We start from the raw sequence: 16,950 nt of genomic DNA on the forward strand, positions 1-16,950 counted from the left end.
TGCCCATTAGAGTGTGGGCACTAGGACCCCCAGTCTTACCTATCACACTTTTCTTTCACAACTGCCCCAACTGCAACCTTCTACTTTATACACAATGTTAAGGGTGTTGTTGCAAACCAGAGACAAAAATATTACAGGGTAGAATGAGCATTTGGCTTAGTCATCAGGAGTGTAAATCCGAAGAAAGTTGTATCTGCCTATTCTTAGAAGCAAGGAAGATCTAACTGCTGAGAGTTTTCTTTCCCCTGTTGAGAAAACCCACATGCACAGGGCAAGGGGCTTTTTCCGCAGGCACCTTCCCGTCCTCTGCATTTATCTTGTTGTTGTTTTCTCTTTCCTCCACCAAGTCAGGAGTCACTAAAGTCCTGCAAATACAGGGAGCATTTCCATTGATTTTTTTCCTCTTGGGAAGCACCTTGTTAGGCCAAGTCGCCAGTTCCCAGAACTCCCTTTATCTCCTTTGTTTGAGGAGGACCTGGTCCCACAGTTTCACCTGTTTATGGTAGAGAAGCAGCAGAGGGGCTGCCCTTCCAGTTGCTGTCTGCAATTTGGTGAGGGCCACCTGGGACTAATTTAATGGATTCATACACCCTCCTGAGGCACCTTTTTGTCCCATGCTTTGGTTTGAAGCCCTAGAAAGGAAAACTAGCTCTAAGGGACCCAGAGGCAGATGACAGCAAAAGTCGAGGGGCAGAGTGCAGGTAAGCATGACTAATTCCTGCCAATTAGGCCCTCCCGCTTAATGAGTGGAGGTCATGCTCACATCCATGGCATAGATGAGGTCTAGGGAACTGAGAGGTTACTGACAGTGGGAGGCTTAGGTGGCACGTAGGTGAGTGCATCCGGAATCACTGGGACCCTTTGACCATCAGACTCTGGAGAGAGAGAAAAAAATGCCTTTTTCCTCCTCTGTCTCCCTTTTCAGATGGTAACCAGTCGTCTTCAGCCTACACTCCTCTAGTGTGCATCCTGAATCACCGGGACTCCTTTAATCTTTAGACTCTGTAGAAAAAGTGCCTCACATTCCTTTGCACAAAGGTGTGGCTGAGTTATGTTCTCCAGGAAGGAGAAGCATGGCCTCAGGAAGAAAGCATTAATTTCAATAACATTCTGCAACTGTACCTTTTCTGTAATTGTGAGGGCAAATGTTGAAAGCCCCTTATGTGCAGGCTTCCTTTGACTTGCAGGATAATCTAGACCATTGCATCTGGGCCCTGCCCTAGAGTCTTCCTGCAGCAGAGCTCTCTCCGGAGGGGCTGTGAGTGTTTCCCCATGGTGTGGCTAAGCCAAAGCTCAGAGGTTTGCCCCTTGGAGCACGGATCCTCCAGGTCACTTGCCCCCACCTTGGGCTGCAGTGAAGGAGGCTCTGAGGGGAGGATGGCCAGCTACCCCCTGCAAGGATAGGAGCCCAGGGAAGGCATTCCTGTGCTCTGGAGACTGTCTCCCTCCCCCACATCAGAGCTAGCCCTCCCAGAAGGTAGGCCAAGCTGACCACACTGTCTTCGATCTCTGCCAGGGAGTCCAGAGTCCCAATAGAAGACTGTCTAAAAGAATAAAAATAAAAGGATAAAGGGGACATTTTTCTTGTTGTGTTTCCTTTCTTTTTCAGTTCTTACAAACTCTGAGTTTTGCTCGGGCTAGTAGAAAAGTCATGTTTCTGCTGCCTGAAGTCATTGTCTCATGTTCCCTTTTCCTTCTTAGAGATCTTCTAGACAGCATCGACTAGACCACAGCCACCTGGCCCTGCTCACTTCAACAGCACTCATTTCTCTTCACCTCTGCTCATTTTTGGATCCTCCAGCATTCCCCCCAAATGCATCAGCCTTCCCCTTGTTTCTGTGGTTCAGCTGGGCTGCCTCCCTCCGATACCCTCTTCTAGTGCTTATCATCTGGGCCAACGATTCTTCAGTTCCAGCTCTAGTATTATTCCTCTCTTTAGAACTACTTGCCAATTTGCATTCCTTATGTTTGACGACTCTCCTCGAAGGGCTCTGATCTCCTGAGGATAAGTACTGTCTTTCCTGTGCTTATTCTCTAACACTTAGCACAGATTGAGGTGTTAAGGAAGTGCTTGTGGAGCCAAGGCACGAAATAGGCTACGTGGGCCCAGGGAAAGAAGAGTGGGAGGAGGCAGTCCCTGAACATCGTGGTCTGTACTCCACCTCCTGGACTTGTGGCTCCCTGGATGAGCAGAGTAGGAAGAAGAGGAATTTGAGATCCCAGCCTGTCATATGAGGACAAGAGGAGAAGCAAATTACAGTAATATATGTTTTGGTATGTTGTGAATCACTCGTTCATTCACTCAGTAAAACTATATTGTGTGCCTCCTATTAGCCAGGCACTGTGGTAAGCTCTGGGGCTACAGCTGTGGACCCCTTTCTCATGGAACTCACATTCCAGTCAAGGTGATGGAGGCAGGGGTAGGGCAGGCAGCGAGCAAGGAAACCAGAAATTATAAGAGGTTGTTGAAAATAGTACATGTGTCATGAATGGACTAGAACATGTGTGAAATGATGGAAATTAGGGGCTACTTCATTTTGGGTACACAGCAAAAGGTACTCTAAGGAGGTAACTTTTTAGCCAATAGTTGGCAACAAGGAGCCAGACTTGCTGGAGCAGGTGTTAGTCTATTGGGATTGATATAACAAAGTGCCATAGACAGGGTGTCTTATTAACAATAAAATTTTATCTCTCAGAGTTCTGGATGCTGGAAGTCTGAGATCAGGGTGTCAGCATGTTGCTTCTGATGAGGGTCCGCTTGCCAATTCTAGCTGAAGGTCTCACTGTGTTCTCACATGGTGGAGAGTGAGCTAGCTCTCTCGCCTCTTCTTAGTGATACTAATTACTGGTACGATTCCCACTCTCAAAGACCCACCCTCATGACCTAATTACCTCCTAAAAGTCTTAACTTTCAAATATCATTACATTAGGTTGAGAGTTTCAACATATGAAATCTGGGTGATACAAACATTCAGTCCACTGCAGGAGACAGCATCCTAGACTGATAAAACTAAAGATGTAAAGAACCTAAGGCAGGAATGGTTTGGATGCATCTGAGGCACAGGGAGAAAGCCCGAGTAGCTGAAGCAGAGTGAACCCGAGGCACACTTTGTCAGGGGATGACAGCCTAGAGGTAGGCAGGAACTGGCTCACACCTGCTGGTCCTGTGCTTGGGTGTCTCTTTTTCTTGGGGTTTTATTCGCCCACTGTGGTGAAGGGGGCTGTAAGTCACTGCAGGCAGGTTCAGCTCCGAGATCTCCCACCCACCCACCGAAATGGACAGAAGATTCCTGTTCTTGTGGTTTCAGGGTCCCTTTGTTAGAGGAGGCTCCGGAATTCTATGTTAGAAGGGAACTGACTGGTAGCAACCTAGGAAACTCATCTTAAAGCTGCATTGCAATAGCAAACGCAATATATATATATATTTAGTTTGTGTGATCTAAACTTTTAAAAATATCAATCTTTCATATTCACACTTCCAATAAAAAATGAAGAATGTGTATTTTAAGGTGGTTTAAAGGGGCTGTTGGGGATTATTAGGAGTAAACGACATTGCACAGAGGCCATCTCCGAGCAGCATCGCCAAGACTGAGTGATGTCTGGACGCGCGCACAACCTGGAGATAGAGGCTCGCGCTTGGTACCCGCCCCTTTGCGAAGGGCAGGTGACAGGACACCTACGCGGTGGGCAGCCCAGTTCGCATGCGCGGGGCGGTGCCGGGGGCGGGGGCGGAGCTGGGGGCAGGGGCGGGGCGAGCAGCAGCCTCGCGGATTCGTGCGGGTGTGGAGCGTGGGCAGCAAGGGCAGCGTTCGCCACACCTCAGCCCGGTCCTGGTGCCGCCACCTTCTGCGTTTCCGTTTGTGAGCGGGCCCGGCTTGGCCGGGAGCGAGAGCGAGATCCTGGAGCAGTCGCCGAAGTCGCCGGGGCCAGGAAAGGCAGGCGATGCCCCCAACCGCAGACCGGGCCACATCCTCGGGGCGCGCGTGGAGTCGCCGCCTGGGCGCCGCGCACGCCTGGCGTCCCCCAGGCCCAGCAGCTCTTCCGAGGCCCGCGAGGAGCTGCGCCGCCGCCTTCTGGGCCTCATCGAGCGCAGCCGGGTGGTGATTTTCAGCAAGAGCTACTGTCCCCACAGCACGCGGGTAGGCGCCACCCGGCCCGCCAAGCGGACGCCACCCTGGGCAGGGAGGGTCTGGACCGGGGCGCCCGCGGCCCGCGGGTCTCGGGCTGGGGCAATGGTGTGAGTCACCCCTCCTTTCCTCTCCCCGGGCTTCCCCTGAGGTGGGCTTGTGACAGTTTATTGAAATAGAAATACTCCTAATTGCGTGACCTCGACCCGGGTTAGGACCCTATGCCGAGCCTCGGTTCCGCCGTCTTGTGAAACGAAGGTACGGGAAGGTTGCGAGGATGACTGAGCTTAATTTCAGCTTCATTGCACACTGCCTTAACTTTTTGGGGCGGGCTAGGAATCCAGCATTATTTCTAAGGACAGTTGTCTTCTGAATTTAAAAATACTTCACTTAGAAACGAGCCTTTGGGTGACAACCTGTATGTAAGGTAGGGACTTTAAACATTTAAGAATTTACTTCGTTTTACAGAAAGTTTCAATAATGATATGTGGAAGACCCTATGCGAAAGCATAAACTATTGGGTTGAGTTCATAAAATTATCGGATGTGTTTTTCAAATATATTTGAAGTTTATGTGTATAGTTTCTTAAAACATGTATATTATGCAAATGCATTTTTAAGAATAATAAAGTGACACTAGTTACTGTAGAAGCTTCCTTGGCTGTCTCCTCCCTCCCTCAGGATTAACCACTATGCACAATTTCTCTTTTTTTTTTTTACATTTTAACCAAATACAGATAGATTATTAATATTTGGTTCATTTTGGCCTGTTTTGGGACTTGATATAAATAGAATCATACATACATATGTATTCTTCTGCAGTTTTCTTCCTCAACAGTTATGTTTCAGAGCTTCATGCATGTTAGTATCTGTACCTGGGATTCATTAATTTTTATTGCCGACTATTCCCTGTAATGAATCATATCGTAATTTATCATTCTGCTGTTTCTAGTATTTTGCTCTTTAAAAACAGTATAGCTATATGCTTATTCTTGCACATAACTACCAGTGCACTTATAAAAGACTTACTCTAGGATCGATATCTTGAAGCTGAGTTGCTGGGTCATAGAGGATGCATGATTTCTATCTTAGCAAGGTAATGTTCGACTGATTTTCCAAGTGGTTATACCAATTTACTCTCCTCCTAGTTTATAACAGTTCATCTTGCTCTACATCCTTGCTAACAGTTGATATTTTTAATTTTTGCCATTTTGGCAATTTTGAAATGGTATTCCATTATGGTTTAATTTTGCATTTCCCAGATGAAGTCCAATATGTTCATGGGTCATTTGAGCTTCCTTTTCTATGAAATTATGTAGTTTGCTTTTCACTTTTTTCAGGCCTTTTGCCTATTTTCCTATGTTGTGGTTTTTAGTTGTTTGTCCTGGCTTGTAGGTGTTCTTTACATATTTATGATGCTTATCCTTCGGTTATATATACAGTAAGTGCTCACTCAACATTAACAGGTTCTTAGAAACCAACCTTAAGCCAAATGACATGTAATAAAATCAGTTTTATGGTAGGCTAATTGATAGAAATAAGAGTTAAGTTTCTATGGCATATTTCTGGTCACAAAAAAAAAATCACCAAACTTGTAAATAAAGACCCAAAACACTTATAATATTAAACACTGAAATAAATGTGAGTTATGCATACATTTAAGAGAGATTAATAAGAACGGGGAAGAAAATTATTTACCAATTTCTGGTGAATCAGGAGCAGTAGGGTTCAAACAGTTGTAGGTGAAATCAAGAATATTTGCAAAGCAGAATTTTAAGGACCACCTCATGCCACTGGGCAGTTCAAAAACAAAATTGTAAATATGGAGCGTGCACTGTTGAATGCTTTCCCACTGCATTCGTTATTGTTTGCGTCTATAAGATTATTGTCTACTTTATGAAGTTTTATTTGGCAATAACTTGTATTGGCGTATTCATTCCTTTTCCAACCCATTTACTCCATTTCAGGATTGCAAGTGGCCAGAGCCTATCTTGACAGTTTAGGGTGCTAGGTGGGAGCCAAACCTGGCTGGGACACCATCCCATTGCAGGTGCACTCTCACACACATACCCATACTCTCTGCAGCTGGAAAAATGTAGATACACCACTTTGCCTAATGTGCACATCTCTGGGATATGGGAGGAAACTGGAGTACTTGGAGAAAACATGAAAGAACGTGCAAACTCCACTTGACAGTGGCCCTGGCTGGGAATAGTTTTTTTTAACCATTGTTGTAATGAAATAATGTTATTTGAGGACCTGGCTGCTGTAGAAAATCTGTCAAATTTAGCTTCCCTTTTCCCTCTTTTTGTGGAATTGATACGGTTTGGATCTGGGTCCCCATCCAAATCTCATCCCCAGTGTAATCCCCAGTGGTGGAGGTGAGGCCTGGTAGGAGGTGATTGGATCATGGGGGTGGATTTCTCATGAATGGTTTAGTATCATCCCATTGGTACTGTCCTCATGATAGTGAGTTCTTGTGAGAGCTGGTCATTTAAAAGTGTATAGCATCTCCCTACCCCACTCTGTTGCTCTTGCTCCTGCCGTGTGAATTATTGGCTCCCCTTTGCCTTTTGCCATCATTGTAAGTTTCCTGAGGCCTTCCAGAAGCCAAGGAGATGCCAGCATCATGCTTCCTGTAGAGTCCATAGAATCGTAAGCCAATTAAACCTCTTTTCTTTACACATTACCCAGTCTGATATTTCTTAATGGCAATAGAAGAACAGACTAATGCAAGGATCTTTTGGTTAACTGAAGTTGGTAAGTTTAATGTATTTGCCTTTATCATTCTTTTCCTTTTATGGTTTGCTTTTGGTTTCTTATTTAGGAAATCTGTTTCTATTCAGAGGTCATAAATATATTCTCCTGTTTTAGCTCCTAAAAATTGAATAGTGTGCTTTTCATACCCACCTTCTTGAGGTCTACCTGGAATTGATATTGGTAATATGAGTGGGGATCCAATTTGTTTTCTTCTTTGTGACTTATCAGGTGTTCCTGTTTCAATTGTTGGAGTCTCCATCCTTTCCACACTAGCTTGTATGCTCACTATCATTAATCAGGTTCTCATGTGTGTGTTGGTCTATTTCTGGGGTCTGTTTTCTATGTATATTTTTTATGAGTTGTCCTTTGTAGTTTGCAAAAACACAAAGAGATCAGAACTGTGTCTGTCTACTGCTGTGTTACTGGAGCCTACACAATAGTGCCAAGCACATAATATGTGTTGAATGATCTTAAATCATTTTAGTCAAACCCTTGCTGTTACAGAACATCTTAGGACAAATGATCCTCTCTCCTGTGTGTATCAACATTTTCAGTAATGTGGCCATGACTTTGAGTACCGTTACATATTTGGACAGCTCTGATTATTGGAATGTTTTTAAGTGAAGCAAAATCTGCCTCCCTGAAATGTTCTTGGAGGTGAGCATTGCTCCAGTGGGCAGAATTAAGGACCTTGCTTCTGCTTGGAGGGCAGATCTTCCAGTACTTTCACTAAGTGTTTTTCTTGCTTGGCTGACCAATCTGCTTTCTTACATGTCTGTCTTTACATGTGGCCACTCACTAACTTGATTGTACAGTGGTTTTTTTTTCTCCTTTGGCCTGTGAACTTCTTAACTGTATCCCTCAAAAGTAGACACCATATTCCACATGTCCTTATCCTTGCAGAGTCAAGGAGAGAGATTTGTTTCTTGATTGGGCTGCTAATGGCATTCAACAAGTGTTATTGGGTGCTTAGTGTTACAGAGACACAGAAATGAATAATCTTTTGTTTTTCCTCCCACAAACTCATAGTCTAATTGAGCTATAATCAATCAGCTCACATGTATAGAAAAAAAGTACATAAGAAAAATAAGAGTTGTGGGAATAAGAGATAAAACAGTGGCTTCTGTGAAGGATCAGAACAAAGAAAATGACATATAAGCTGGTCTTTGAGGGATAAGTTAGAGTCTGTAGGTAAGAAAGAGCATCTAATTAGGAAATTAGTATCAGCAAAGATAGATAATTATAAAAGGAAAATAGTATGGGTGAGCACAAGGTATATGAAAGAAATCAGGAGGATTCATTAGAAAATGGCTGGAGGCCGGGCGCGGTGGCTCAAGCCTGTAATCCCAGCACTTTGGGAGGCCGAGGCGGGTGGATCACGAAGTCAGGAGATCGAGACCATCCCGGTCAACATGGTGAAACCCCGTCTCTACTAAAAATACAAAAAATTAGCTGGGCGTGGTGGCGCGTGCCTGTAATCCCAGCTACTCGGGAGGCTGAGGCAGGAGAATTGCTTGAACCCAGAAGGCGGAGGTTGCGGTGAGCCGAGATTGCGCCATTGCACTCCAGCCTGGGTAACAAGAGCGAAACTCCGTCTCAAAAAAAAAAAAAAAAAGAAAATGGCTGGAAGTTTAGTTTCAAAGGTGATTTAAGGAGGTCTTTTTTTTGAGATGGGGTCTTGCTATGTTGCCCAGGCTAGAGTACAGCAGCTTGATCTTGGCTCACTGCAACTTCTGCCTCCTGGCCTCAAGTGATCCTTCCACATAAGCCTTCCAAATAGGGGGGACTACAGGCTCATGCCACCACATCTAGCTAATTTTTGTATTTTTTTATGAGACAGTGTTTCACCACGTTGCCCAGGCTGGTCTTGAGCTCCTGCGCTCAAGTGATTCACATGCCTGGCCTCCCAAAGAGCTGGGATTACAGGTGTGAGCCACTACACCTGGCCAAGGAGGTCTTAAAATGCTTGTGAATGAGTGTGGACTTGATGTGGCAAAGAAAAGTTGTCTCACACTTGTGAGCAGGGTCTGACCTGTGATTTGAAATCTAGCCATCATATGAAACTAGACTCAGTGTAGAAGCAGCTAGACTAATTGGAAAGTCACTGTTTAAGGACAGATGTAAGATAATAACCCAAACTAAACACTGACCAAAATGCCCTTTTAGAAGTACCTTCCCCACATTAGTTTTAAGCCATGTTTTCTCAGTCCTGAATTTATACATTTGTGAATTAAAAATCTATATTTCCATTGGTTAGCTTTTTAAAAAATATTGTGATAAAATATACATAACATAAAACTTACTATTGTAACTATTTTTAAGTGTAGAGTTCAGTGGCACTAAGTATATGCACATTGTTGTGCAACCATCAGCAGCATCCATCCACAGAACGTTTTCATCTTCCCAAACTGAAATTCTATACCCATTAAACACTTACTTCCCTTTCCTCCTTCTCTTAGCCCCTGACAACCACCGTTCTATTTTCTGTCTCTGTGAATATGACTGCTCTAGGTATCTCATATGAGTGGAATCATACAGTATTTGTCTTTTTGTGTCTGGTTTATTTCACTTAGAATAATGTCCTGAACATTCAACCATGTTGTAGCATGTGTCAGAATTTCCTTTCAAGACTGAATCATATTCCACTGTATGTATATAACACATTTTGTTTATACATTTATCTATCAGTGGACACTTGCATTGCTCCTACCTGTTGGCTATTATGAATAATGTTGCTATGAACATGGGTGTACAAATATTTATTTGAGTCTCTGCTTTCAATTCCTTTTGGTATATACCTAGAAATGGAATTGCTTGATTATAAGATATTTCTATTTGTAATTTTTGAGGAATTGCCATTCTGTTTTTTATAGTGACAACACTATTTTACATTCCCACCAAAGTGCACAAGGGTCCCAGTTTCTGTGCATCCTCACCAATGTTTGTTATTTTCTGTTTTCAAAAATAATAGTTATCCTAATGGATGTGAAGTGTTATCTCATTATGGTTTTGATTTGTGTTTCACTAAAGATTAGTGATGATGAACAATTACTCATATGCTTATTGGCCATTTGTATATCTTCTTTGAAGAAATAGCTATTCAAGTGCTTTGCCCATTTTTAAATTGGGTTTTAACTTTTTTGTTCTTGAGTTTTAGGAGTTCTCTATGTAATCTAGATATTAATCCCTAATCAGATATGTGATTTGCAAATACCCTCTTCAGTTCCTTGGGTTGCCTCTTTACTCAGGTGATAATCTCCTCTTTTCTTTTTAAGAGATGGTATCTTGCTGTGTTGCCAAGGCTGGAGTGCCATGGCTGTTCACAGGTGTGATCAAAATGCACTATAGCCCTGAACTCCTGGAGTCAATAATCCTCCTGTCTCAGCCTCCTGAGTAGATAGTGTCCTTTGATGCACAAGAGTTTCTGATTTTTGTGAGGTTCCATTTGTCTGTTGTTTCTTTTGTTGCTTGTGCCTTCAGGATCATATTCATAAAATCATTGCCAAAGCCAGTGTTGTGATACTTTTGCCTTATGTTTTTTTCTTAGAGTTTTATAGTTTTAGCTCTGACGTTTGGGTCTTTGATCCATTTCAATTTAATTTCTGTACATGGTGTTAGATAAGGGTCCACATTCCTTTGTTTGTAAGTGGACAGCCAGTTTTCTCAGCATCATTTGTTGAAAATACTATCCTTTCCCCATTGAATGATCTTGGCACCCTTGTTAAAAATCATTTCCCTGTGAAAATATAAGGGAAAAAATATATAAGGCTTTATTTCTGTGCTCTATAGTCTCTTTCTTGGTCTGTAAGTTTGTCTTTATTACAGTACTGCACTGTTTTGATTACTGTATCTTTGTAGTAAGTTTTGAAATCAGGAATGAGTTCTCCCACTTTGCTCTTCTTTACAAGATTGTTCTGGTTATTCAGGGTCCTTTGAAATTCCATATGAATTTTAGAATGGATTTTTCTATTTCTTAGAAAAGATCATTGGGATTTTGACAAGGATTGCATTAAATCTGCAGATTGCTTTGGGTACTACTGACATCTTTGCAGTACAAAATCTTCCAATTCATGAATATGGGATGTCATTATTTGCTGTTCTCTTAGTTAATTCCTTTCAGCAACATTTGTGGTTTTCAATATCCAAGTCTTTTGCTTTCTTGGTTAAGTTTCTTCCTGAGCATTTAATTCTTCTTCTTGCTATTATAAATAGAATTTTTTCCTCAATTTCCATTTTTGATTGTTCACTGCTAGTATACAGAAAACTGATTTTGTGTGTAGATTTTGTACGATGCAACTTTGCTGAATTTCTTTATTCCAACAGTTTTAGTGTGTCTGTGCAATGTTTAGGTTTTCCACATATGAGATCGTGTTGTCTGTGAACAGAGATAATTTTACTTATTTTCCAATTTGGATGCCTTTTATTTCCTTTCTGGTGTTATTGCTCTGGCTGGGACTTCTAGTACTTTTTTTTTTTTAGGGGGACAGAGTCTTGCTATGTCACCCAGGCTATTGTGAAGTGGTGTGATCATGGCTCACCGCAGCTTCAAACTTCTGGGCTTCAGGAATCCTCCTACCTCAGCATCCTGAGTAGCTGGGACTACAGGCATGTGCCACCATGCCTGGCTAATTTTTTTTTTTTTTTTTTTTTGTAGAGCTGGGGTCTTAGTTGTCAAGGCTGGTCTCAAACTTCTGGGCTCAAGCAGTCCTCCTGCCTTGGCCTCCCAAAGTGCTGGGATTATAGGTGTAAGGCACCATGCCCAGCCCCAGTACTACTATTTTGAATAGAAGGGTAAACCCAGAAATCTCATTACTGGGTATATGCTCAAAGGAATGTAAATCATTCTGTCATAAAGACATACATATGTGCATGTTCACTGCAGCATTCTTCATAATATCAAAGACGTGGAATCAACCCAGACACCCATCAATGATAGACTGCATAAAGAAAATGTGGTACATATACACCATAGAATACCATGCAACCATAAAAAAGAACATGGATGGAACTGGAGGTTATTATCCTAAGCAAACTAATTCTGGAACGAAAAACCAAATACTACGTGTTCTCACTTTTAAGTGGGTGCTAAATGATGAGAACACATGGACACATAGAGAGGAACAGTAGACACTGGGGCCTACCTGAGGGTGCAGAGTAGGAGGAGAGAGAGGATCAGGAAAAAAATAACTAATGAGCACTAGGCTTAACACCTGGGTGACAAAATAATCTGTACAACAAACCCCTGTGGCATGCGTTTACCTATATAACAAACCTACACATGTACCCCTGAACTTAAAAGTTAAAAAAAAAAAAAGTGGCAAAAGCATCATTGTCTTCTTCCTGATTAGGGCTAGGGAGCCTGGTTTTTTGGACCACACTCACTTGGAGTGGAGCTCCCATCAGCTGCTCCAGGGCAGGGGAGGGAAGGGGAGATTAGGGTACAAATGGCACAGCTTCTCCCTGTTTTAATTGAGATTTAGTAGATTTTCTTGAATAAGTATTTATTCATTTGCTCAATGCCTGTGGAAACTTTCTAGATACCTTTTAGTGGTTGTTTTAAATAATTTTCCCCAGTGTTCCCTGCTCACACTTCCATTCTGGAAATGAAACCTCTGGATCTTACCTTGAGGGCTGAGGGCACTGAAGGCTTTTAAGTAATGTGGTGAAAAGTGCTTTTAAATGACCACTTTGGATGTAATTTTCAAAAGTGGAGAGGACAAAGCTGGTATAGAAATAATTTGTAGGATATTACTGAGAATTTCCAGTAGTCAGTGTTGATGGCTCAGGTTAAGATAGCAACTATGGAGAATTAGATAAATGAACCAGTTCAAGAGAGAATTGTGAAAACTTTGTAATGACTGGATGGCTGGGGAGTTCATGTGGGATAGGAAGATGTTGCATGAGAGGGAGGCATGAAAATGATTCCCAGTTAGAGCTTTGCAGTTGCTAAGGTGCAGATTCTGCTGCAGGTCCTGATATTGCATGTCTGGTAAGCTTCTGGCCTTTGTGTTCCTCTTTCCTCTCTTTGAGTAAGTAGCAAGGCTGTAGTTGCTCTTATTTAATCAACTGGAGATGGTGCTATAAGTTAAATTGTCACTTGTCTGTTTCCCCTACTAGAGGGTAGAGATTGCATGTTGTTCCTTGTTTTCTCTTGAGTACTTGGAAATGTAGATGACCCATTCAGAGTGTTTGACAGATAAAAATTTGTTGAATGATTTAATGACTATTGAAAGGAAACACAGGAAGAGGAAAAGGTACATGGAAGGAGAAGAGTCGCATTGTGGGTATGTTGCCTATGAGATGCCTGTGGAACACACAGGTGGAAAATAGATACTGCCTATCTTGAATTCAAAAAAGAGATTTGGGTGAAAGTGTAGATTTGAAAGTCATAAGGAGACAGTAAAAAAGGAGACAAGGGGTGGCCTGAGATTATTCTGGGAAAATGTAGAGGAAAGGAAAATAAAAAAACAAAAACAAAAACCACCCCTTGGCTAGAACTCCTGTTCCTCCAGAACATTTATTTTTGATATCTCTCATTACTAGGTTTATATTTCACAGCCGTTGAATCTTTTGTGAGAGTGAAACTTAGCTTAATTTTTGTTTCAGGTGAAAGAACTCTTTTCTTCTTTGGAAGTTGAATGTTATGTCTTGGAACTTGATCAAGCTGGTAAGTAGACCAGTTACCATACAGTGTTGTTTATGATAAATGCCAACAAGATTGACTTCTTTCCATTTGCTTTGTTCAATTCAAATTATTCTTGTCTCCGGGTTACATGAGGCATTTTTGTCTACATTCAGCCATGCAGAAAATGAACCCTTATGTGGCAGATAAGTTGGTGTAGGTTTTTTATTTATATATTTTCCATATTTGAGGGAAGGGAGTCGGGGGAAGATGTATAAGTGGCTCCCTTTGAAGTACTTGAGGCATTTCAGCTGTATCTCCCAGCTCTCTAGCAGAAGAGATTAAGCTGTAACAAACGAAAAGAATCCACTCCCATTTCCTGGCTATGTCATCCACCAGGGAGAGTATATTAAGTTTTTAGCTTTATGCTTTTGAATTCTTGGCATTCATAGATCTAATATTAGTTGAGCACTTTACACATAAGGAGCTTTTCAGGGCTGAGGACACGGTGATGAACAGAATAAGTTTGATTTCTGCCTTCATAGAACCTCAGTGACTCATTTTAACCAAGTTGCCTTAATGAATGAAATGCTCTTGAATCTTGGAGACTTTCTAAAGTGTATACTAATAAGGTAGTCTTAAGTAGTCATGGGCCAGTTTTATTTTTAGGGGTGGAAGAAAAATTTTGGACTAGATCATAAACATTTTAAAATGTAATTGTAAGAATTATTTTCTGAGTTATTGTTACAGCAGATTTTATCTTGATATTTGCTCTTTAAAGAGGACTCTTATCTGTTTGTCCTGGCATAGTCACTGAATAATATATCAAAATCTAATTTTGAAGGGTTTATCTTAAATGAATTAGTAGATCTTTATTTTTTAAGGTTTTCTTGGCAAGCATGGATGTTTTCCCCTCGAGTTATCATTTCATAAAGTTATATAACACACTGACCTATTATGGGTATGTACATGTGAACGTTTGAGTGTTGTAACACTTTAGTTTAACTCACAAAGATTTGGAACTCGTTTCAGTGTTTTTACATATAGTTTTTTCTTCTTTAGATGATGGGGCCAAGATTCAAGAAGTGCTGTTAGAAATCACTAATCAGAAAACCGTGCCCAATATTTTTGTGAATAAAGTGCATGTAGGTGGCTGTGACCAAACTTTCCAGGTAATAATAGGATTGTGTGTTCTTCAGTGCTGTTTGTTCACATTTTTAAAAAGTATCTAAAGAGGAGAAAATGGTTTTTGGGAGTCCACTCATCTTTTGGAAATTATAAAATGAATCTTACAGGACAATTATCAGATAACATTGATTGCATCAAGGGAAATTAGCTTTTCCAGAAGCTAGGATTTATGTGTGAGGACACCAGGAAAAACAGGTGGGCCACCCTGAGGACATCCCAGGTCTTTTCCTCCTGATAGAGAGAGAGAACATTTTACTCATTGCACAGTAAAAAGAGGTCAACTCTGACATTTTTGTCTGGGGCAATTAGAATTCCTGTTAAGGCTGCTAACCCTGGGGTGCTTTGCAAAGGCCTATGGCTTTTGATTTTTTGATTCCTAGAATGCTACAAATGAACAGGAGTTGTCAGGTAAGCAGTAATAGATAAAAATTAATGTTAAGTAAATAAGGTCCTTATTTTATAATTAGTTATTTACTTTTATTAAAATTCTACTCTGTCATATCCTTTGTGTATGTATACAATATGAGTAATCAGTGATTTATTAAATAGTTGTATTTGAGGCTTTAATTAAGAATTACATTTTTGTGGGAAAAAAGGTGATCTACATTGTGTGTTAATCTATGATCAGCATCCTTATGCTGTAACAATCTGCTTTATTAATCCTAGAATCTACAACCCAGTTCATATAGTGGTAAGTCCTGTAATTATGGCCCCTGAACACCTCCTGAAGTGCTCGTCTTGCCAGTCTTAACCTGGAAAATGATGTCCAAGAATGAATGTGCAGATGCAGAGATAGCAATTCTATTATTTTAAGACAGAGAGCTATTTCTTGGGTAGCAGATCCTGATGAGCTAGATTTCCCTAAGGGCACCTGAAAGTAAGGAGGCCAGAGGAGCCCTTTTTAGAATGTTCCCAAAACCTTTTTGGGCACCCATTCTTCATGGGGACACATGGCATCTGGTGAGTCTGCATAGTTATGAAGCATCTGTTGTGTGTCACAGGAAGGGCTAGTTTGATCATGGTGTTTGTAAACCCAAGATAATGGAAGCGAACAACTGACTTGGCATAAAGAAAATTGTTACTAAATCACATATTGAACCTCTAACCTCATCTAAACTACTTCTGATCACAAGGAGGGCCAAGTGAGCAAGAGGATACACCCCAGGGCCAGCGTCATAACTTGCTGAAAGAAAATGCGAGATGTTGGTGTTGTAGTAACAAAAGTTAGATTGATTTATGAAAAGTCATGATAAAATATGCTGATAATGCATAAAAATTTTTTCAAAATGAAGACTAGCATCATGAGCAAGGATCTTGAAAAATGATACTTGGTATTCCACTGCTCTTAACTATAACATTTTGATGATTAGACCAAGAAAATGACCTTATCTTACGTAGATCCAGGGCCACAACCTCCTAAGTTATTTGGCACATGTCTAGCTGTCAGGTGATAGGTCAGAAGGGACAAAAATGTGTACACTTGGCCGGGCTTGGTGGCTCACGCCTATAATCCCAGCACTTTGGGAGGCCGAGGTGGGTGGATCACGAGGTCAAGAGATCAAGATCATCCTGGTCAACAAAGTGAAACTCCGTCTCTACTAAAAATACAAAAATTAGCTGGGCATAGTGGTGCATGCCTGTAGTCCCAGCTACTCGGGAGGCTGAGGCAGGAGAATTGCTTGAACCCAGGAGGCAGAGGTTGCAGTGAGCCGAGATCGTGCCATTGCACTCCAGTCTGGGTAACAACAGCGAAACTCCGTCTCAAAAAAAAGTATACACTTTGGTATAAGTTCTAATGAGTTAGACCCTATTTTTAAATAGCATCCAGATAAATTTACAGTTCCAACTTAGATAAATTATAGATTGTTCCTAAGATTTTTATAAAAGAAATCCATACCAATTGAACATAGGATATACATAAACAGTTGTAAAACTTTAAATTCTGCAGTGTTCTTTCTCCTGTAATTAAACTGTAGGCATATCAGAGTGGTTCGTTGCAGAAGCTCCTTCAGGAAGATTCGGCATATGATTATGATCTGATCGTCATCGGTGGTGGTTCTGGTGGCCTTTCGTGTGCAAAGGTATGAACATAGAAATGAAATTCATGGATAGTCTTCCTGGTGATTGCCATAGGCATTTCTTCTATACTTAAAAAAGAAGAAACAACTAATGTTACAGTTTAAGCTTCTATTATAATAGCTGGTGTAATTAAGGTAAAAGATTGTGTGTCACACAAAAAGAGTCTTTTAGAGAA

The 16,950-nt window shown here is 41.4% G+C and overlaps 1 protein-coding gene across 1 annotated transcript in view; it reads left to right on the forward strand.

The window, feature by feature from the left end:
* Window positions 1-3,701: 3,701 nt before the first annotated feature.
* Window positions 3,702-16,950, forward strand: part of TXNRD3 (thioredoxin reductase 3) — a 45,308-nt gene continuing 32,059 nt past the window's right edge. The window contains exons 1-4 of the mRNA XM_078352408.1: window positions 3,702-4,139; window positions 13,493-13,553; window positions 14,571-14,680; window positions 16,673-16,777. Coding sequence (XP_078208534.1) covers window positions 3,702-4,139; window positions 13,493-13,553; window positions 14,571-14,680; window positions 16,673-16,777 — 714 coding nt within the window. The remainder of the gene's footprint in view (window positions 4,140-13,492; window positions 13,554-14,570; window positions 14,681-16,672; window positions 16,778-16,950) is intronic.

This window comes from Callithrix jacchus, chromosome 15, assembly GCF_049354715.1.
Source record: "Callithrix jacchus isolate 240 chromosome 15, calJac240_pri, whole genome shotgun sequence".
In the NCBI taxonomy this organism is placed as follows: domain Eukaryota; kingdom Metazoa; phylum Chordata; class Mammalia; order Primates; family Cebidae; genus Callithrix; species Callithrix jacchus.